The following is a 23,476-nucleotide window of genomic DNA, read 5'->3' on the forward strand; positions in this document are numbered from 1 at the left end:
TCCCCTAACTGGGCTACCTTGTCTGGCCTCAATGGGAGAGGATGTGCCCAGTCCTGCAGTGACTTGAGGTGTCAGGATGGGCTAGTACAGGGCAGTGTGGGGCACTCCCCCTTCTCAGAGATGAAGGGGAGGGGAAAGAGGCTATGGGAGGGCTGGGAGGAGAGGTGGGGGTCGATCGGGATGTGTGTAAAGTTAATATTAATAAAATAATGGGAAAAAAAAGAGAAAAAATAAACACTCTTCAAAGTTCTTCTGCCTGGATTTAGTATGTCAGTACATCTTTTACTCATTCATCAGTCTGTTGTAGAAAAAGAAAAAGAGTTGAGTGTTCTGTGAGCAAAGGGGCTGCAAATGGAGAAGGAAGCCAGAAGGGCCAGCTTGCAGCCAGGCACTATGGCAGCGAAATCAGAGGAGCAAAGAGAAAGGGTCTTGGGGCAAACTGTTCAGGAGGGAGGTAAGGGGATGAAGGGTAGGATACAAGCTTCTGGCCTAGATCTGGCCCATTGGAGAATTGCCACAGGTCTTTAAATTCATTTAGTCCAACTTCTCACCCAGTGCAAAAGTGCAGGCATCTTTTTCCCCGTGTCTTTCTTTACGCCTTTTTTTCAGTCCTGAGCCCCGGGCGATCACTAAAGCTGGCCATCCTTCCAGAAGGTTTTACTTTTCTCTCTTCTTGTTATCTTTGGTGTCATAGACCTACTGGCACTTGTTAATGGGTTAAAATGGAACAGACCACTTTTGGTAAGTATCAGCTTTTTAATAGCTTCATGTCTGTGCCACACAGCTGGATCATTTTCTTTTCCAGCTAGTCACCGTCGTTTGTAACCACTCTTTGTGTGTCCTACCTCACCCTGCCCCCGCTAAAAAGTTCCATACTTTGATAGTGTAGGAGTGGGCATGGTGTACAACATATGTCCAGTGCCAGCTGAACCATTTGCCATGTCTTCACAGGCCTCGGAAAGACGCGCAGGAAGCCAAGCGCTCGGGATGCTTCCCCAACGCCAAGCACTGATGCGGAGTACCCAGCCAATGGCAGCGGTGCTGACCGCATCTATGACCTCAACATCCCAGCCTTTGTCAAGTTCGCCTACGTAGCAGAACGAGAGGATGAGCTGTCCCTGGTGAAGGGCTCCCGTGTCACAGTTATGGAGAAATGCAGTGATGGCTGGTGGCGTGGCAGCTTCAACGGGCAGATCGGCTGGTTCCCCTCCAACTACGTTCTGGAGGAAGCGGACGAAGCTGCAGCTGAGGCCCCCAGCTTCCTGAGCCTACGTCGGGGCACTGCACTGAGCAATGGGCAGGGTGCACGGGTGCTGCACGTGGTGCAGACGCTGTACCCCTTTAGCTCGGTCACTGAGGAGGAGCTTAGTTTCGAGAAGGGGGAGACCATGGAGGTGATTGAGAAGCCGGAGAATGACCCTGAATGGTGGAAATGCAAAAATGCCCGAGGCCAAGTGGGCCTGGTCCCCAAAAACTACGTGGTTGTTCTCAGTGATGGGCCTGCTCTGCACCCCGCTCACACACCCCAGATCAGCTACACCGGGCCTTCAGCCAGCGGGCGCTTTGCTGGTCGGGAGTGGTACTATGGCAACGTGACACGGCACCAGGCCGAGTGTGCGCTCAATGAGCGGGGCGTCGAGGGCGACTTCCTCATTAGGGACAGCGAGTCCTCGGTAAGTGCCCAGCTGCTCCTGTGCTGGAGCCACATTGCCAGAAGAAAGCTAAATGTGCAGTTCCCTGACCTGTGAGTTCAGGGATTCCAGCCAGCCCTGGTCTGCGGATATTCAATGATGTTACAGTTCATTTGCCTCATTCTCCATTGTTAAATGTCATGTAAGTTAGGCTTAATCATGGGCATAACAAAAAGCCTTATTTCTAGGGTTCTGATCTACCACGGTTCTAGGTGTTCTTGGAACCATCTTCAGAAACAACCACATTGTGTAAGGGCTGTGACTGGTATACCATTCCCATGGCATGTTCACTGACTATACTTGAAATAGCAAAATGGTATTTGAGGGCACGTACTAGATAAATACTATGTTGACATAGAGTCAGCTGCTCCCAATTTAGCTAAATCTAGGTTGGGTAGACTGTGAAGTCCCTGTTGCTACTCCTTTTCCTGGTTGTGGGAAGATAAGAAAAGTGACTTTCAGCTCTCAGGGGTGGTCTTGGCCCAGGCTTCCCCTTTTCCAGTTTGGAGATGCGGGGCTTCCTGTTCCGTCCTGGTTCCTGCCTGTGTAGAAAACTCCTGTGCATCTGAGTGTACAGCAGGCTCTCAGCTGATAGGTGTCTGGCCTCTGACACAGCCTTGTGTTGCTGGTTTGTAAACTGCATGATCCCAAGGTGGTCTCTGCTGCAAGCTGAGCCACCGAGAAGCTCACCTCTGAAAAGCTCTTAAAGTACTTACAAGTAGAACTTAACAGAAACCTGGAGTGCTCAGGGAAGGAGGCACAGCCAGTCTCCCTCCAGCAGGTGTCTGGTTGTGGGGCACTGTGGCTCAATGGGGGCTATCTGAAAGAACCAGACAATTTCACCACAGGCAGCCTTGCTGTGTGTGCTTCCCGAGAATAACCCAGTTTGTAAATACCTTCCCAGTGACCCTCCTAAACCTGTAAGCAAGGGTTTAGTCCAGTATCTTTAAGGGTTACCAGTTCTCCCAGGCTTTGGTTTCATGTTTTACACTCACACTGTAAAAGCAGAATGTGTGGGTACTGCTCTGCTAGCTCAGTGAGCAGTCTACACAGAACTGATCTGAGAGGAGGTCACAACCCCTCACGGAGAGGGGCCACTGAAGTCTGTTCTTTATAGCAAAAGAGGCATTGAGCTAGTGGAAACCAGATCCCTGCACCGTGTCAGCAGCTTTTCAGGGCCAACCTTAGCCTTGGATATTCTTAGGCAGGTCTCTGAATGCTGACTGCCTCTGAAATCTGAATACTGAGATGTCCTGATCAAGACCAGGGTGTTCATCATTGCTGGCAAAGACTTCACATGGCATTGTTCTCACGCCATGGAGTCTCTGTGCCTGGCTGCCTTTTGGTCACATTCTGGGCCCGTGAGGACAGCACCAGAGCAGAAACAGGTCAGGCACTGGGAAATCAATTAGAATACAAAATGCCCAGTCCAGAGTGCCTTAGAGCCCAATGCTTGCATTTGGACTGGCTTCCTGGGAGAGGGCTAAGAACCACAAGGTGGAAAGCTACTGACTGGCCTCTTTATTGACAGATGGGGTTTCTAATCCAAAAAAGACCCATTCATTTTCTGTGTGCACATTAGCAGCCTTCTTCCCACTGATGGAGACATTGGTTATTTACAGTTTATTTTAACCCTTTTTGTAGACATCCTTTATTCTGCTGGGTTAAGACAGGCTTTTGTTTCTAGGGGTGCGGGGGCAAAGAATACTTTATTAGAACATGTGTGTCACTTCCAGAGACACTGATTGGGCTGCATCTGTGTGGTGCCTCTCTGCCCCTACATTCCTGGGACTGTTAAGTTGTGTATGTGTGCCAAGGGGTCCAAGTTGTGATGAAAGAATGGGCCACATTCAGGTTTACTGTTTTTCTTATCTGTTCATAGCTCCATTCCACGACAGGGAAGGACCTGTCCTGGTGGATGCATGGTGACTCCCTGCTTGTTCTTTTCCACTTCCTGCTGCCTTTCCCATGTCCTATGTCACTTCTCCTGTTCTTTTGGGATTTTTCAGGTCAGAGCCTTGTCCTCATAGCCGTTTAAACCCAGGTCACACAGAACATTAATTCGTGATCTAATTGCATATGACAGGGTTGGGATATAGAAGGTATTCCCAGAGGCATGAGTCTCTTACAGGACTGAGGCAGGTGCATTTAGGCCTGTAGCCTCCATTGGGGGGCGTGGTGGGGGGTGTATGGGAAGCCTGACTCCTGAATGTGAACAGTAGTTTAGGGGAATACATCTTCCTGATATGTATCTCAGGTGATTACAAGGTAAATGAATAAGGCTCTAGATGGTGTTCTGCACTGATAAATGCCTGCTGTTTTTCTTCCTCAAAGTATTAAAATTTACTCTTCTCCGGGGTACAAGAAAGTCTGTGTTTTTGAAGAGAGAGGTGTGCATTGCAAGTAAAAGAAGCATTGTTTCATCGGTGCCTTCCAGGCTGGGGGAGTGCTAAGCATTGCAGTTCCCTAACGACAAGCAGACCTGTTTGACTCAACCGCCCCCAGCCGCAGCACCCACCACCCTTTCTCTTCTGACTGTTTTTCTTTCTTTCTTACTCTGTTTGCTTATCTATAATGACAATTCTTCCTGAAAACTAAAAGAGGCACAGTATTTTCCCTTGTCAACCAGCACTTGTGAACTAAATCTGCCCAAAGTAGAAAATTCACAGAAGCCCTCCCTCCCCCGAATGGGCACCAGATCCTTACATGTTTGCCTACATTGATTTTATGGGAATGCTTAAGAGGCTGTACTTAAAATTAATTTCTGGCAAGAGGTGTAAGTGTCAGTGTTTTATTTTCTGGATCCCTTTCCTTGTAAAAGGCATTTGGTGCAAAGTAAAGAGACCTCCTGAAAGGTAGAAAAGGGCCTGGGTTGGGATAGAACAGCATCTGCAAGAGGGGCATGGGGAGTCCTCCCTCTGTAGACTTTTAATCCTCAGAGAGCTAATAATTCCCCTCCGGTGCATTATGTGGCGTGATAATCATTAGGTACTGATGTTTGTCACGCGTCACACTCATTTCAGGTAGAGGAAAAGTCCTTTGATAAAGAGGATTTAATATTTTATTGACCACACGTCAAAGCCAGTGGGTGCTTCATTTTCCCTTTTAAAGCCAATTAATAGGAAATAAAAACTAATGAGTTATCTTCAAATTATTATATATTTAAATTTTATTTTATGCATATGGATATTTTGCCAGGATATGTATCTTTGTACTACATGTGTAGAGTGCCCTGGGAGGCCAGAAGAGGGTGTTAGATCTAGCACTGGAATTGCCGAGGGTTGTGAACCACCATGTGGGTCCTGAGAATCAAACCTGCATCCTCTGAAAAAATCAACAGCATTCTTAACCTCTGAGTCATCGTTCCGGACCAAAATAATTTTATTTCTTCTAGAAAGATTTCTGACCATAGTTTAAGAATAAGAATAATGGGTTGTAACATTTTAAGAATTTATTTCTTATAGAAACATTTCTAGCCACCATTTCTTTGACCCATCTGTCTAGATGGGATTCCTATAATGCAGTTCAGGTCCAGATGCCCTCAGGAGCTGTGACTATAGAGATGACTGCCCTTCTATCCTCTCGGCATTTCTCAGAATGTAAGGTCTTTCTGGGTTAGCTTGGAAGACAGAAGCAGTCAAGTCAGTTCCTTAGGGTTTGCATTGTCCAGCTTCCTAGCCCATGGCTCAGCCCCTAACCAAGCTGGCATTAGGAATAAGCAGGTTACCCAGAGTAGCATCTCTCGCTGTCTTAGAGTTTCTATTGCTGAGATAAACACCATGACTGAAAGAAACTTTGGGAGGAAACAGTTTATCTAGCGTATACCTTCCATATCATAATCCATTGTTGAAGGATGTCAGGGCAGAAGCCTGAAGGCTGGAACTGGAGCAGAGGGCATGACAGAATGCTACTTCATGGCTTTCACAGCCTACTGATAACACCTGAACCACCAGCCTGGGGGTGTCACTGCCCACGGTGAACTGTGTCCTCTCACATCAGTTCACAGTTAAGAAAATGCACAACAGGCTTGCCCACAAACCAGTCTATTGGGGACACTTTTTTCACTTGAGGCTCCTTCCAAAATGACTCTAGGTTATGTTGAGTTGACCTAAAACTAGCTATTACAGTCTTGTTTTTGGAAAAAGTCATTTTGTCAGGCTTTTTGTATGGAACCAAATGATATTTTTCTAACTTTAAGCCTACCTATTCTTACTCTTTAAAATTATTTTAATCTAATATATTCTGACCATGCATTCCCCTAGCCTGAATCTTGTCCATCTCTAAACTCCATGTCTTCTTCCCCACCCCCTCAAACAGGAAATCAGAATTTTTTTTAATTTTAAAGAAAACACACACATACAAAACAAAAAAATGAGAAATCATAATGTACATCCAAAAGACCAAGACAAACAAACAAAATATGGAGACAAAAAATTTATAAAAATGCTGCTGAGTCCATTTGTTTTGTGTTGATCATCTAGTGTTGGGCATGAGGCTCACCCTCAAGGGTGGTTAATGTATACAGTTAGACTCCATTGAGAGAAAACTAATTTTTCCTTTTGAAGTGGCTGACAGTTGCAGATAACTTCTTGGTTAGAGGGTGGACCCCTATGTCCACTTTCTCTTCTCAGAGATAGGGCTACACCTAGCTTGAACATGGACAGGCCCTGCCCTTGCTGCCACAGTTTCTTAGAGATCATATATGCCTCAGTCCTGATGTGTCTGGAAGACATTCTGTCCTTAGGGTCCTCATCCCCTCTGACTCTTAATCTTCCAACCTCTTTTTCTACATAGGTGCCTAAGCAGTAAGGGGAGGCGCTTGCTGAAGACATTCTTGTTAGTACTGAGGGTCCTAAATCTCTCACTCTTAACACATTGTGCATTTGTGAGTCTGTGTATTAGTTACCATCCACTGAGAGAGGACGCTTCTTTGGCTGAGCAAGACCATCATCTGAGGGTATAGCAGTATGTCATTCTATAGCAGGGGTCATTTTATTGCTATGCTACTTGAGAACAAAAGTATTTGGTTTTCTCCTAGGCTCATAGTCTGTCCAGTCACAAGTTCTTGGCCACCTAAAGGAATAGGCAAGTATGAGTTCTGTCTCATGGAATAGGCCTCAAATTCAGTGATACAATGGTTGCTTATTCCTGTAATGTTTGTACCAGTATTGCTCCGGCATATCTGTGGGCAGGTCACTGTTGTAGATCGCAGTGTTTGTAGCTAGGTTGATGACTGCCTTTCTCCCCTGGTAGTATGCAGACTATTTTCCAGTACCATGAACCTAGTCAGTAGGTGAGAAGCCTCTAGTTAGGTTCCAACTTGACTTCTCAGTGTTCAGTATGATATGTAAATCTTTTCACCAGCAATAGGAACTTACTATTGAGTCTTAGAAGGCTATATACGTTAAAATGGGCTCTTTTTCTAAGAGCCCATTGCCTGGCTGTTTCATTCGGAAGTGAGCCAGAGCCCTCGGAGGCAGATTCCTCCTCACTGGCCTTTGATCTCTAGTACTCGCTTTCACGCCACTATGTGGGACCTGTGTAAAGGATATGATTAGTTTGAGAGGCTAGCTCTTACACAAAGACGGCTCATCGTGTACATGCACATACTCCAAACTCCAGAGTTTCTTGTCTCAAGTATCAAAGGATAATAGACCTACAGTGCTGAATCCATGTTGAACTCTGTGAGTGAAATGTAGAACTGTAGGAATGTGGAAAATAGAGAACGACCTACAACAACTTGGGAATCACGGTGTGTCTGTGAGTTGAGTCATCCAAGCCAACAGCTGTCTGGACAGTGGTGGTAAAACATGGTCATTAACCTGTAGGTGTCCTCTCAGCTACCTCAGCAGTGTGTCTAGCTCCCACAAATCACATACTCAGCTCCATCATTTCCTTCAGCTTGGCTTTTGCCTGTCCAGAGCTCAGTACAAATGTGGAGGGCACACCACACCCCTACCTTCTGCAGCACAGCATACACACCATGTTGGGAAACATAAATCTTTCCAATGCCACTCTGCCTATCTTCTGAAAAGTCTTGGCTGACCTGCAGGCTTGTCCTTCCATCCCCCTGTACACCCCTTTCCATGAGAGTTAGCCCGAGGTTATATTAGAAACATTTAACAATGTCTACCTTGCTTGGCATTGAAGCCTAAAAACCATTACTCCTCTTAGGGGGTAAGTTGATTATGTACAGTGGAAAGATTGCCCTCTGAACCTAACGGAGCTATAGGTTGCCCAGGTCATCCTGCATTTTGTTCATGTGTGGGGTTGTGCTGTACTGCTGTGTGGAGTGGGTCAAATCCCTGGCCTCTGGAGTACTGTTGCTGCTGCGGCTAAAGGGTCTGGATGCTAGCTCCTCAGGCCTGCCAGCGTGGTAAAGGGAGAGGAGGCCACCCCCTGTCAGCTAAAGCAGCTCTGCAGACTAGGAAAAAAATGTCAGGTTGACAGTTCAACCTTAAGAGTGTTCAGAAGTGTTCTCATTCAAATCCCTTAGATCTGTAGCTCCTTTTTGCAAAAAGACTTATGTAGAGTTCTTGCAAAATGGTTAGTACAGGGTAGAAATGTTTTTCATCCAAAATATGTAAAAGTATAATGGAAAGAGAAACTTAAAGCCCAGGATCAGATATGCCTTTATCACCTGACTCCCTGAAATGCCCACGTGGCTAATGTGTGAACTGTACTAAGGGGGAGCTTCGAGGCTGGCTTTTTCGCTATTTGGGTTTTGCCTGGTTTGCATTTTTTTTCTTTTTTTTTTTTTTTTTTACTTTACTGTGGCTGCAGTAGACACGAGTGTGTGTCTTACATATGGAGACTTTTGTTTGCTTCTCAGAGAAAGGATTTGTAAGAGTTTGGCTTGCCTACTGGCAATCCCACAAGCATGCTATGTAAAGTAGTCTTGATATGAAACTGTAGACATGGACTTGGAATGTGTGTCTTCAATAAAACACGTGTAGAGCAGACTCGGGACCAATGGGTGTGTGGACCAGCAAGCCCACTTGGGGTCCCTTCTGCTGTGGAAAAGTAGGAGTGGATGCTCCCTATCTCACACGTGAGAAACGACATCAATGTCCTTTGAAGAGTTCTTTCCCATTCCACAAGAGGGCTGGAGAGATGGCTCAGTGGTTAAGAGCACTGACTGCTCTTCCGGAGGTCCTGAGTTCAAATCCCAGCAACCACATGGTGGCTCACAACAATCTGTAATGAGATCTGATGCCCTTTTCTGGTGTGTCTGAAGACAGCTACTGTGTACTTACATTTAATAAATAAATCTTTAAAGAAAGAAAGAAAGAGAGGAAGAGAGGAAGAGAGAAAGAGAGAAAGAAAGAAAGAGAGAAAGAAAGAAAGAAAGAAAGAAAGAAAGAAAGAAAGAAAGAAAGAAAGAAAAAGAAAGAAAAATTCAACAAGAAAGGTTTTATGTTTAAAGGAACTCGCAGATAAAATCATCATACAGCTTGTTCAAGGCAGACACCAGGCCCAGACTACCCATCTCTGTGACCCTCCATACCATTAAGAGGGCCATCCTGAAGCCGTGGAGTGCCACTTACAGATTTATACATTCACTGTCAGTTTACTGTTGTGGACTTCGAGTCCACAGAGAATAAAGAACTGTGGTAGATTGAAACCAGAACAGTTAGCTTTATAACCACTTTCACAGTTTGGCCTTGTGCCTACATTCCGTCCACAGCATGGTGTTAATGCCATCTGCTCCACAGAGGCACAGTGGCTCCAGCAAACACATGCAGTCAGTGTCCCTAGGAATTTTGAGAGGTAGACAAAAAATGTATTTGTAGAAGAATGAGCTAGGAAGTCCAGAGACTCCTTGATGCTGGGACCATCTCTCAACTTTTTTCTGGTCCCTAAAAAAAAAACCCCGAAGTAGTCAGCAGGTGTCTCAAGTGGGCAAAATCTCTGTTTGATCTCCAAGAGGCAGCACTTGGGGGCAGTGCCTCCTCCCCATGACTTCCCATGCCCACTGTTGGTGGCTTCTGCGGCAGGAAGGGAACAGCCTCCCCACCCACTGTGGTCCTTCCGTTTCCTGGATTCCCATCAGTTTCTCAGATCTCTTGTAGATCACCACTTAACCTTTACTCTTTTTCTTTTTGTGGTAAAACGTCTTTAAAACCAAATTGGCTGTTTCAACAGTTTTTAAGTGTGCATTTCAGTCAGTGAATGCTTTTACATCATTGTGCAGCTGCTAATCTTTAGAGCTTCATTACTGTCCCAAACTGAAACTCTGTCCTCATTGGACACTGACTCCCTAGCTGCCCTCTTCCCTGAGATTCCTTTCCCACTCTGGGTTTTTATACTTAGGGGCCTCTTATAAGTGGAATTATGTTCTGGTTGTCCCTGATTTTATTTCAGTTATAATGTCTTTGGAGTTCATTTATGTTGTAGCAATATCTTAGAAATTGTCCTTCAATAATGAGTAATATTCCTTTTTCTATATCTATTCATCTGGTGATAGATTTTCAGGGTGTTTCTAGTTTTGTTTTTAATTATTAATAATGCTGCTGTGATTGTGGGTATATAAATATTTCTTTAAGTTTCTACTTGAATTCTCTTAGGTATACCCTTTGGTAGGTTTGCTGAATCAAATGGTAAACCTATTTTAATTTTATGAAACCCACAGTGATGTTTCACAAGTCCCTGCCACTAAACATTTCCTTGACAAAGCCTGATGTCCTGACAGGAGCAGCGAAGTGAGAAGTAGCATTTTTATGCCATGGAGTCTGCAGTACATATTAAATTTAGTGTGTGGCAACCATAGTGGAATCCCACATTCACCTTCCTTTCTGTACTCGGTTTCGCTTTATAAAGTTCCAGGCATGTAGCAGAATCCACTGCCGGAGCTCAGTGGCAGTACTTCTTAGACAGGTAGCATCATTGTCAGCAACAAACTTGCTAGAAGTACAGAGTACCAGGCCCCTCCTCCAGTGAATCTGATGCTGGGACTTGAAGTCCTGCCTTGTGGGGTGTATGCCCCCTGAACATATTTTATGGTAAAATTATAACTTACTCTCGTTTAAACTGGGTATAGTGGTTTACACCTATGGTCCCAGCAGTCAGGAGGCTGAGGTAGGAAGAGTTCCAAGACCAGCCTGGGCTACATGGTAGGTTCCAGATCAACCTGAGCTACAACACAACAAAGAAACAAAACATGTTCTTTAGTTCTATGCAGTAAAACACTGTGGACAGACAAAGAAGGACAATAAGTCTGTACAATAAAATATTGTGTTGGGGAAATCTATTGGGGTGGGAGGAAAGGGTAGACTTCTGCAGATCTGTTTGAAGGTGATCTTGAGAGCCCTGATAGTTTCGACAGTTTTATAGGCCGGGGGACTTTGAAGTTATTCTCTAGCTGAGAATTAGTTTTCTTTACTAAAATGAGTTCCTTTCCCACTAGTGAAATGCATGTTTGGTGTTCTGTGGGTTATGTTTAGGCCTTTATGTGGAACACAGAGCAAGTGTGACCAGCATTGATGGAAACATTTCAGTCAGTTTTGACTTAAAAAGAGGCTGCATTGGGCAGCCAGGGAAGGTGGCACACAGAAGATGTTACTCAGTAGTGCCCATTTTACCTCTCATGCATTGGGTCTTCATTTGGGGATCAGTGAACATCTTCAGACAAAGGGTATTTATTAATGAAGTAAAAAGGGGAAAAATATTTCTCAAATGAAAAAGAGGGAGGGAATGTAGGGTTTGATAAGAAACCAATAGATTGCCCTTTCTTTGAGATGCAGGGAATATCAACATAAGTGCAGATCACTGATGCTTGAGGCAGTAAGCAGAGTCTTGCTCAGGTCCATGTGGGTGGTCAAGGACATTTCTTGTCCAAAGTGGATGATAAATTTTAAGGTTAATTAAAAACTAAGTATCTCAGCAGCAAAGTTCCCTCTTTCTTTATTTCCTTACAGTCACCATGCTTAGAAAATAAATCACTTTAATACTTAGAACATTAAAGATCATTCTTGATGTTTGTGGTTTTCTATGATTGAGTTTTGAGGGAGGGAGGGAGAGAAATATTTTCCCAAGTTACCCGCTAAATTTATGGGGAGTCCAGAGGCACTTTTGAGGTTTTTAAGACACTGGGTCAAACAGGTACCTCTGTAGGAACCATCTGACTCTGTAGAAAGCACCAGTGAGCATCTTTCAGGTGTTTTTCTAAAAATACCTATACACAAAAAATTGCTGAGATGCAAGATTTAAGGAAGAGAACAGTGGAAGAGATGGTCAGAATTGGGAATCTATAAGTACTCTGAGCCCAGTGCAAGGGTGTGAAATTAAATCAGGTTCTCAGATTGGGGAGTGCGATGTTGGGGTGCTCATAATAATGAATTCTATGACCCTGTTGTCTGTAGATTCACCTGAACATGACTTCCTAAAAAGAAGAGAGGTGTGGATGAATTATACTCAGTGTTAATACTCTTGGATTCCACTAGGCAATGAAGAAAATAGAACTGTGACTTAACAAAGGAATAGGCAGAGAAAGAGATGGACAGTGCAGTCCAGCATTAGGGAATGTGAAGGAGGCCCAGTCAGAGGAACATCAACCAGATCCAGTGCTGGGAGAACTTGTGGAGCCAGGGAGGAGTCCAAATGGGAGAACAAAGAGAGGACATAGAGGCAGATGTTTCAGATTAGAGAAAGTGCAGTCTTAGCTAAGCCAAAGTGTAGTCTAGCCATAGAAAGGTTTGATGGCTACAGTGTATAGAATGGTAGAAAGAAAAATCATCCATTCTTCACTACCCCTTCCTCTGGAGTGTGGAACCTATTCAGCGGCTGACTTCTGATGACTGGAATGAAACCCAAAATGGGCAAAGATAGTCTTGAGTTCTCGCTTGGAACTCCCTATCTGGTTGAGTCAGTTGCCAAATCTCACACAGCCTTGCAGAGGGCCTTGTGTGGTTCCTGGGAAATCCTAAATTGAGACAGATGACTGCAGCCTCCACCAGTGTCTTATGTCTTGTTTTATAGATCTGGGGATGAAAGGCAGTGCTTCCCACATGCTAGGTAAGCGTCCTCCCAAGGAACTACCCACCCCGTGCTCTGTGTGTTTGAAAACCATGTATAGGTTCTCAGACAAGCTTTGTTTCAGAGTATTGGAATCACAGCACAATACCCTACTGTTTTTGAGAGGAGGTATGTGGCATCCGGCTGCTTCATCTATTTTCCTTAAGTCTGTTCATAAAAGCAGGCACAAGAGGTTCAGAACTGATAGGGAAAGACAGATGGGGTAATCGTTCTAGGTCTTGTTCCCCTGCCTGGTATTCTTTGAGGTAGATTTGTTTGGGGGTTAGGTCACGTGGTAGGAATAAATATTAACCCTTTCCAGAATGTCTTAGCTATCCCATAAGGGGACGCTCTCCACAGGGACTGGCCAGATTGAACAAGGTGGGCATCATTGAAGACTACCAGGGAAGTTGGCCGTGAGCTTCCGTTTTTGAACTGCTTTGTTCATGAATCACATTCCCATCTTTTCTGGTTACTTATATATTTATTTATTAGTGATTACACTTCTCTTGGTGACTGACTCAAGGTCTGCTGAAATTCAAGTGGCTGTAGCCTCCCACAAAGGGGACCTGGTCCTGCTGTTGATGAGTTTCGGTTTCTGGAGCAGGCTTAAAAACCTCTCTTCATAAAGTCCCCATAAAGATGACACCACATTGCTGATCTGGGGATCACTGAGTTCTTTCATCTCCAGGCAGCATGTAAAGAGGGGTTCAGAGGTACTAGCAAGGGGGCCCTCTCATTTATAATCTGACATGGGCCAAAGTAAAACATTATTTTTAAATATTTTTAAAAATGTATACTGTCAGGGTTGGGAATTTAGTTCAATGGGTTTACTCCTCAGATCTGGGAAAGAAAGGAAGGAAAGAAGGGGAGGGGGGATTGTCAGTCATGCTATATAAGGCTTATCTAAAACACAAATTAGTGTTTCAGACTCTGGTCACATCCCCAAACTATTTTATATGCAAATATTCTAATTTTAAAAACAAATCCAAAATCTAAACATTTTATTGAGAGGCAATAGGGTCCTGTAACATGAAGAGATGTCTACTGGTATCAATTGTTCATTTTCAGATTGCCTGAGGAAAGTCTTATCAATTTGAATTAACGCTCTAGACTCCTGCTTAGCATGAGTTGATCGTGTGCCCTTGACTTTAAAGTTTCACTCAAGAAGCCCATGAAATTAGAAATTCCTTTCCCGGCTGCATCATTTTACTGCTGCACTGTAGCAAGCCCTTACATGTCATGGTATCATATTAAGGATTTGATTAAAAGCAAATTTCCCTGTTCAGAAAGTCATCTTAGTTAACAAACACAAGGCATACCAGATATCTGCTACAGCCATCCGCAGTTACCACCCCTAACAATAAAGCTGTTTTGTCTTGGTTGACTAAAGAATCATCCAAGTAGCACAGTCTGGCTTGTGGCAAGCTGGCACAGGGAGGGTTCCCCATCTTAGAACAGACCTACTTCTAGAATATTAATAGTGAGGAGCTAAAATATAATCCCCCGCAACCATTGGGGGAGAGTTGAACAGCTCCTAACTTGCATGTTTCATTGTACTCAGTTCTCTGATGACTGCCTGGTGACCTTAGTGTCAGTCTGTGCAGTGTGTGCCTTTTAAGTAGCATCTGTTGTTTCACTTCCCAAGTGAAGTGGGCCTCCCAGAATACTCAGGCTAACTTGTATCCATCTGTAGCAAGCTATCTTGGTTATCAGGTCAACAGTTGGGATATCACATGGTTACATTCAAGTAACCATATTTAATATTGGCATCACAAGGCAGGAGCAGTGGTGCTGGCAATTGAAATATTCCAAAAGAAAACAAACAGCACTTTTCAGCATTACTGGGGATCTTGGGGCGTGAAAAGGTCTGTCTGTTAAAGATGATGTTCACAGGGCCAGTTGCCATGCTCACCTGTGATACCAGAGTTCCATGATCCTTTGAAAAAAAGTGTCAGGTTCTATGCCTTGCCTACCCAGGGGCTCATGCATGATCATGATGCTGAAAACCAATGCCCCAAGGCCCATCTCTTACTGGGCCTCCTCCCAGCTATCCAACTCTAGAGATAAAAATTCAAACTGCTGTCGTCGTTCCTTTCTTTAAGTAACTGTGACTGCTAGGTGACCCTGCTGCCTACTAAGTTTGAACTGCTCCAGGCTCCTATCTTGAAATGACCAAGGGCAAACATGGGCTCTGTGTCTATAGGACTTGCCCACTCTATCAGACAACCCACCGGGTTTTGTTAATTTCACATGGAGGTCCTGCTGGGAGAGAGGGCCAGCTACTGGTTCCCGATTAGCAGCAAGTTCCCAGGGATAGGAACAACAGTAGCAGACTTAGAAGGTCCTGTCATGGGTGTGGACTTACTGCTTGCTGCAGGTGAGTCCTGAGGGGCATCCCGACCCTGCCCAGGCAACTAGACTTTGAGAATAGCCTGTAGAGAATGGCCAACCAGGGGACAAAGCACAATTCAGGGACACCATGAGTGGGAGTGAGAAGGGCTGGGGTATGAGTCTCTTCCCTACCATAGGTGCCATACGTAGTGCAAGCAAGCCACTGCCACCCATAGCTGAGCCTCAGCTCGTTGGACTGTAGAGGTCTTTCCTAACTCCACCACAAGTGCTCAGACATATACGTACAGCATATGTACACTCACACATACACAAACATACAAGTGATTCACACTCCTATTCACTCTTACATACAACTGTCACAAATGCACATATTCTTTCATACACAGGAAGCACACGCCTAAGTTGTTGTCTACTCACGATCATGGAGTAACCTCCTTACCCACCTTCCTTACTGGATGTTATTTAACGTGGGTGGCTTATGCATATGTGTAGGGTGGCTTATGCATATGTGTAGGGCGTAGGTTGCCTGACACAGAGGCAGCATTTAGTGAACATCGAATCAATTGATACCTCTATTCAATAGCCTTCCTGGTGGCTTTCAGGGAATTAGCTGGATGACCAGTTTTATTTAAAACACTAGCACACCCCAAAATATACTCAATAAGTAAGGCACTGAGCTCATCACAGAATTTAGCCTTTTCTCGTGGAAATTTGTGAGAAATTTGTGCTTTGAACCACTGCAGAGCCATCTGTGGGACATCACAGACTCTTTAAAATACACCCATGTTGTCCACTCCCTTGACAGTATCTATTGTTAAAGAGCTTAAATTTTAATAGAAATCTGAAGAAACACTTCCAGTTTTCTGCCTGCATGAAAACCACTTTGAATAATTCCCAGTTTGTCAGAAATAATTTGGGGAAATGGAAATCTCAGGGTTCTTCTGTCTTGAGGTTAACCCAGCTGTCATTCTCTCTGTAATGAGTTCCTCCGTGTCAGAGACCCAGAGTGCGTTTATCCCCGAATCCATGGGAAGCAGAATTTCATTAGTGCTTGATTGTGAGCCTGAGAGCGCTGGGCTGCCAGTCTGTCTGCAGACACTGGGTGAACACGGTGCTTGTTAGGCAGACCCTGGTCTCCTCAGGTGCCTACCCTGCTGGTAACTCCCTTCTGCTTCCTCCTCAGCCCAGTGACTTCTCCGTGTCTCTCAAAGCATCAGGGAGAAACAAGCACTTCAAGGTGCAGCTGGTGGACAGCGTCTACTGCATTGGGCAGCGGCGGTTCCACAGCATGGACGAGCTTGTGGAGCACTACAAGAAGGCCCCCATCTTCACCAGCGAGCACGGGGAGAAGCTCTACCTTGTCCGAGCCCTACAGTGAAAGCAGCCATTGGCCCCCTCATGCCCTGCCCGCTGTGGGCCTCGCTGCCACCTCTGCCTCCCAGAGCCCAGCACTTCTGGCCACCTCCACCCATGTGGCCTGGATCACCTCTGTGGCCCAGTCTGTCCTTCTTTTCAGCCCTGTTGGTCAACCACGGCTACCTAGGCCCTCACAACCATGTCCCAAGCCACCACCTTCTGGGGATGAGGGTCAGAGGGAGCAAAGCTACTCACTTCTTTCCTTTCCAGCTGGAAACAGCCTGTTTGAATCCTTACACACACACATACACAGAGAGAGAAAGAGGGGGTGGAGAGAGAGACTGACTAAAAGACTGGAGCTCCTTCAGAGGGTCGCGAGGCTGTATGTAGTGAATATGTGACCTTGGCACACACTCCAAGAGCTGTGTCCACGGGTGTTTGGTGCCTCTCATCAGCATGCTGGTCCAGACCGGCAGCCTGTATCCTGGGCCTGCTTTGCTTTTCTTTCTTTGTTTCTTTTTTTTTTTTTTTAATTTTATTTTTTAATTTTATTTTATTTTGGCTCCAGGCGCTGCAGGAGTCCAAAACTGTGCGGATAGCAATACTGGAAACCCTGGGGAGATGGTGGTGAGGGAACTGCCCAGTGCCTTTGAGGCTGTACTTGCAATAAAAGAGGGTTTTGGTGAGAGTTGGTCTGCAAAAGAAGGGAGGTGGCAACGCAGAAAGAAAGGTACTCTGGTGGTGTCCCCCAGGTGTGCCATCCACATCGTGCTTTTGCCCTTGGGCTTGTTTGAATTTCACAATTATGTATTTAATTCTCAAAGTAATATGTATCTGTAGCTGGTTGTTGACACTAATAACAGATGATTAAGGAAAACAGCTGATCTCTTGGGAAGGGGAGCTACCAATACTTTATACATACACTATATATATATATATATATATAATATGTGTATATTATATATATATTATTTGCTTTACAGGGAAATTTTTCAGGGTTTACAAAAGAATATGTGATTAGTAGTAACAGAATGTTTATGAAGAAATTGCATTTTCATTTTTCTTTACATTTGAACTTCTTTATAGTTTGACTATAGAGTCTTGAGATGGCACATTCCTACAATTGAAGAAGGGGTCTTGGGATCCCCTAAACTTGCATACCCGGTTTTTTGAATATTGTAATAAAAAAAAGTATTATGACAAGGCTGTGTGTTTGTGTTTTGGGAGAGCTGACTCTCTTCTGGGGAAGGAACAGCCATAGGAGTCATGGGAAATTCCCTCTCCAAAGGAAGATGACGTGTTGGATCCTGTGCCAGCTGTTAACCCAGCACGAGAACCCGAGTTCAGATCCTTGGCACCCACAGAAAATCGGGCATTGGTCACGTGTCTAATCCTAGCACTGAACACATCCCCAGGCCTGCTGCTGAGGCATTCAAATCAGTCCATGTGCACTGGGCTCAAAAGAAAGATAGTAAGAGTGAAAGACACTTGGCCTCTGGATGCACACGAACGTGTGCACATTCACACATCACAGGCACACAAATGAGAGCTCTCAGGAACTTAGCACACTGATTTCTTGTGTTTTCCTACACCTCTTTGACTTGTAGTGGTAGTATATATGAGGCAGGGGCATGCGTTTGTGGAAGTCACCGAAGTTGGCTCTCCACTTTTATCTGGGGTCTAGGGATCAAACCCTGACCCCTTTGCTTGCTGAGCCGTCCCAGCAGCCCCTGCTGTCCACTCTGGGTTGAAATACTCAGCCTTAGGTAGCAGAACTCCAAGAGAACCCAATACATCAAACTAGAGTTTGCTCTTTGGAAATTAGTGGTTTAAAAGTATAGAGTTAAAGCCAGAGTCCTCTGGCTGTCTCCAAAACCCTTGTGTTGACTGTTCGGTCATTTACTTTCCCAAATGCAGGAATGTGTCCTATGTACCCATTTAAAAGACAAAGGCAGGCTTAAAATCAGTTCAGGCTACTCTGCATGAACAGGAACACTGATACAGGACTGTGCCTTAACAACCCCAAATTGAACAACTTGAAAGTGGCTGATCCCTGAGGTTGGGTCCCCTGATTATAGGGAACCGGCCTTCATTCAGGTGAGTGACACAGGTCATATTCCTAGACATCTGTTCTCTTCACCTGCAGAGATGACAGAAATCACTATGAACTGCCATGCCTACCTGCTGGGTGTTATGTTTTGACCTTCTGCCAGTATGTCTCTAGTGAGTGACTGCTTAGCAATTCAGGGAGAAATAAGTCACTAAAGAACTGAAGATACACTTTTAGAACTTTGGTCTTGCCACACACTGCCTTGTAAGAGTCATCTGGCTCAGGGGAAGGTGTTTCAGATGCTATGTCAGTCTGCTCACCATTTTCCTGGTTTGGTGGACTCTCATAGTAGACTTTTTTTTTTTTTTTTTTTTGGTATTTCAAGACAGGGTTTCTCTGTACAGCCCTGGCTGTCCTGGAACTCACTCTGTAGACCAGGCTGGCCTTGAACTCAGAATTCTGCCTCCCAAGTGCTGGAATTAAAAGCGTGCACCACCACTGCCCGGCCATTAGTGGACTTTCTGAGATCTCACTGGAATTGCTGTAGTGTGCTTTTTGCCTAGATGTCTTAGAACTAGTGTACCCTAGAGCCTTTGACTCTTCAAGATGGAAGAATTACTCCAGCCAACTCCAGGAGCCCCTCTGGCTTTAAAAGTCCAGGGCCATGAGGCCCCCACAGTACAATAAATGACCACCTCACCAGAGCTTGATAAACTATATCCTGAAATATTCTTGAAGCATTTCAGCTTTCACTTTTTTTTGGGGGGGGGGGGAGCTACCTGAAGATGGAACAAATGTTCAGTAGTGGAACCAGTGACTAAAAAGGAAGACTCCGTCTCCAGATTGTGCTCCTGTCATTCTGAGGATCCTGCCATTGCCCTTTTTAAGAACAGTTCCTTCAACTTGGGTTTCTGGTTCACCACCAGGTTTGCTTCACAAGGGTGTCCCAGCCACTCTAATCCTAAGGCAGGAAACATCTATGGGTTTTAGTTGGGATTGGTGCTGGGGTTGCACACAGGGTCTTGAACATGCCAAGCATACAGAGCCCATGAGCAAGACCCCCTCCACCACCATTTTGGTTCTCGGGGGCCATACCAAGATCTTTTGTACAATGTGTAGTTGACCACAGAGCTTCACCTCATTTCTCTGAAGTCTTTGTTTGTTTTTGAGACATGGTCTTGCTTTGTGTTCCAGGCTGACCTTGTAATCCTGCCTCAGCCTCCATTTTGGTTCTCGGGAGCCATACCAAGATCTTTTGTACAATGTGTAATTGACCACAGAGCTTCACCTCATTTCTCTGAAGTCTTTGTTTTTGAGACATGGTCTTGCTATGTGTTCCAGGCTGACCTTGTAATCCTCCTGCCTCAGCCTCTTAAGTGCTGCCCTCACAGGTGAGTGTATAGTCCACACCCAACTTCTCTGCATTTTTTACAAGCTCCTAGGAGATACCATTGTAAGTGGGTCAACCTTATATTTGGGTTCTGTTGTAGCCTGCTTGAAGCTTTAGGAAGATCACTTGTTCTCATGCACGCACATGCACACACTGGAGTCACTCTCAACATATCTTGGACAGCAGATACTTTAAACCGTAGCACAGCTCCCAGCCAGAAGCCTAGCCATACAAATGTACTAGTTAGTTTTATTTCAACTTGTTATAAGCTATAATCATTTGGGAAGGGAGGACCTCAATTGAGAAAAACGCCTCCACCAGATTAGCCTGTGAGCATTTTCTTGACTGATGTGGTAGGGCTTAGCTCACTGGCAATTCCATCTGTAGGCTGGTGATCTGTGTGCTATTTAAAAAAAAAAAAAAAAAAAAGAATTCTGAGCAAACCAGTAAGCAAAATTCCTCCTTAGCCTCTGCTTCAGTTCCTGACCCCAGGTTCCTGCCTTCTGCACCTACCCTGACTTTCCTACATAATGAACTACAACTGTTAGATGAAATAAACCCTTTCCTCTCCCGTTGCTTATTGTCATGGTGTTTTATCACAGCATAAGAAATCCCAGCTAAAAACTTTATATGCCCCAATATAGGGGAATGCCAGGGCCAAAAGAATGGGAATGGGTGGGTAAGGAAGTGGGGGGCACTATGGGGGACTTTTGGGATAGCATTGGAAATGTAATTGAGGAAAATATGTAATAAAAATATTAAAAATTAAAAAAAAAGAAAGAAATCCCAGCTAAAACAGTACACTCTGGAGAAGGCTACCACTTGACACTAAATGGGTGATTCCTGAAGATGGTTGTGTCTAATGATCCTGACAGCTTTTAGAAACATGGAGACTAGAGACATGGATCGATGGTTAAGAGCACTTATTCTTGGAGAGGACCAGGGTTCAGATCCTGTCACCCACATGGTAGTTCACAGCTATCAGTAACTCAGTTTTCACAGAGTCCAAGGACCTCTTCTGACAACTGAGGGCACTAGGCACATGGAGCACATGCAAGCATAATACCCAATTTAAAACACTCAAATTTTAAAATGTTTATCCAACTGCCATTATTTAAAAAAGAAAAGGAAGAGTATCTGAAATATTTTAAGGAGAGTTCTGAATAAAAAGGTAAAATTCCCATGCTTTTTTTCCCCATCCCTGCTGTAAACAAAATGAGTGAGAGTTGACCTAAAACTTCGAGTATGCTGACTGTGATCCAAGTGAACAAAGGGTGTCTCTATTCGTTTGAATTAGAATTATGTCAGAGCAAATATTTAAAAGGGTAAATAAAGAACAATGTTCTCTCAAAAGAAAACATTAGAATAACAGCAGAATAATCCCATGAGAATGGCAGGATGCCATCAGTGTCTCCAATAAGAGCAACCCAGGGTGGTTCCATGACTGCCCATCACATTTTATGCCATTTTATATGCGTTTTTTAAGAAGTTTATGGAATTGTAAAAGTTATCACTGAAATCAAAGTGTTGTAATTTACAAAATTGATTATATACTTGTTTACAAATTAAGATACATTGCTGATTTGCTTGTTTTGGGGATTGTGTACCTTCCATTAAAACAGTTCTATTGGCAAAAAAAAAAAAAAGAGAGATAATGATGGATGGATCGATGGTGGATAGATGGATGCATGCATAGATAGATAGATAGATAGATAGATAGATAGATAGATAGATAGATGATAGGATGGGTGGATGGTAGGTTACCTCTCCCAGAGGTAGGCATTAGATGATCAAAATTTGCACCCCAAGGCAGGAACCAGAGTACCAGACTGCTGGTGGATAAAGATATGAGACCTTAAAGGCTTAGTTAGTGACCTGAAGAAGGCCCAAGTCTGAAGAGCCAGTGAATTTGTATGAAGCACATATCCTCTGGTACTAAAGGACTTGCTCACTTCAGAATCCACCAAGGTATAAGCCCAAGTTATGCCCTTACCTGTGGTGTAGCTTCCAGAAAGTTGGCAAACCACCTCAGTGATCTATAGATCACTGGTGCAGCCCTAAATACCTCAGGGCATCAGTTTGATGACAGCCTTATACATCTGATGAGGCGAACTGCTTTGTATGCTTTCTATAATATGTACAGGGATTAGAACCATTGTTCAGCTTATTAAATGGTTTTAATAAAAAAGGAAAAATAAGTCTGCATACTAAATTTTACCTAATTTAAATTGTAATGGGTGGCCTGAGATTTCAGACCACATGTGCTAGTGATAATACAGAGTATGAAAATAATTTCTCCCTGGAACTCCCATCTAGTCACAGATGCCAAAAGAATTTATTTCTACAAGTGCTTTGGAATTCCCATAAAAAAGCAGCGGAGTAGTAATGAAGTCATGACACAGAAGTAATGAAACTAAAGTATTTGCCTAACCAGACTCAGTGCCCACATACGAGCCGTCTCAATCACTAATCTCATTGCAGTGTGTTGTTGTGGGTGTCACAGTCAGAAGTACAAGCTTTGCCAAGAGCTTTTGGAGCTTGTCACTATACATGGTCTGCCTGTGTGTGCTGCATGTGCCTGAAGTTGTCATTCTACAAAATCTTCAGGCTTGCTTCTCATCCTCAACCCCAGATGGAGCTTGTGGCACTGATTACAAAGTTATCTAGAAACCATGTCTAAGAAATAAGAAGTGGTTTTAGTTTACACTTTTGAATATCAGACATTCTACCATGACTGAACTATTCAGGCAAAAAATACATGAAAGAGCTGGTTTCATTTGTTTTTAAATGACATGGAACCAGATAGGTTAAATAACTAAAGATGCTCTTGTGCTATAGTGGAGAATCGTCAGATCTGCACCAGACTTGGATTACCTGATGGAACTAGAAAATAATTTTATGTATAGTCAGAATTTTTACCTAAACACTAGTTAACACAATTAACAATTTGAGATTGAAATGGCATCTATTAATAGCAGATTCCATGTTGTGGAGCACTGAACTCATAACCCAGATGATGGAGAAAAGTTAGCAGGGCCCTGCTAAGCCCGAACCTGCTTCCTTGTTCTTCTTCCTTTCCCCGTTGGTGCTTATCAGTGTTGGTGCTTATCAGTCTAGACAGATTGGATCACATGTTTGCTACAGTGATTCTCATTTACTCTGTCAACACGTACAGTTGGAATGAAATTCCACATAGTTGGGGCCATTGCTGTTGTTGTTAATTGATGTCACCTAAACAGAAAACGTTCTGTGTGATTGTTAATATTGGTAAATGAGTTGATAATGGGGAAAAAAAGAACAGTGTACTTTAAGAATCGTTGTGTCTAAGAAGGTCTGTGTTGCTCTTGACAAAGAATGTCACCACCATGGCTCAAGCAGCATAGTTGAGGTTTGTTTTGTTTGTTTCTAACAATTTCTAAACAATGTTCTATAGTGGTTACTTTTCTCATTATGACAAAATACCTACAAACTCAATGTAACAGGGCTTGAAAGACTGAGTGGATAAAGTACTGCTTGAGCAAACATGAGTAGGGGCATTCATCTCCAGCACCCATGTAACATGCTAACTGCAGGTAACCTCAGTTCCGGGGGGGAATAGATATAGACAGGTAGATCAGTGGC

General features: G+C 44.1%; 1 protein-coding gene across 2 annotated transcripts in view; it reads left to right on the top strand.

Annotated features, from left to right (window-relative positions):
- Nucleotides 1-17,627, top strand: part of Nck2 (NCK adaptor protein 2) — a 127,824-nt gene extending 110,197 nt beyond the window's left edge. Inside the window, exons 4-5 of one of the 2 annotated variants that reach the window (XM_085836857.1) lie at nt 952-1,673; nt 16,243-17,627. In XM_085836857.1, the coding sequence (XP_085692983.1) occupies nt 952-1,673; nt 16,243-16,437 (917 nt within the window). In that variant the 3' untranslated portion in view covers nt 16,438-17,627. The remainder of the gene's footprint in view (nt 1-951; nt 1,674-16,242) is intronic. The other variant, XM_021161653.3, reaches the window with a different exon arrangement.
- The last annotated feature ends 5,849 nt before the right edge of the window (nt 17,628-23,476 follow it).

Source organism: Mus caroli, unplaced genomic scaffold (assembly GCF_978045245.1).
Source record: "Mus caroli unplaced genomic scaffold, Mus_caroli_1 scaffold_1, whole genome shotgun sequence".
NCBI classification, from domain to species: domain Eukaryota; kingdom Metazoa; phylum Chordata; class Mammalia; order Rodentia; family Muridae; genus Mus; species Mus caroli.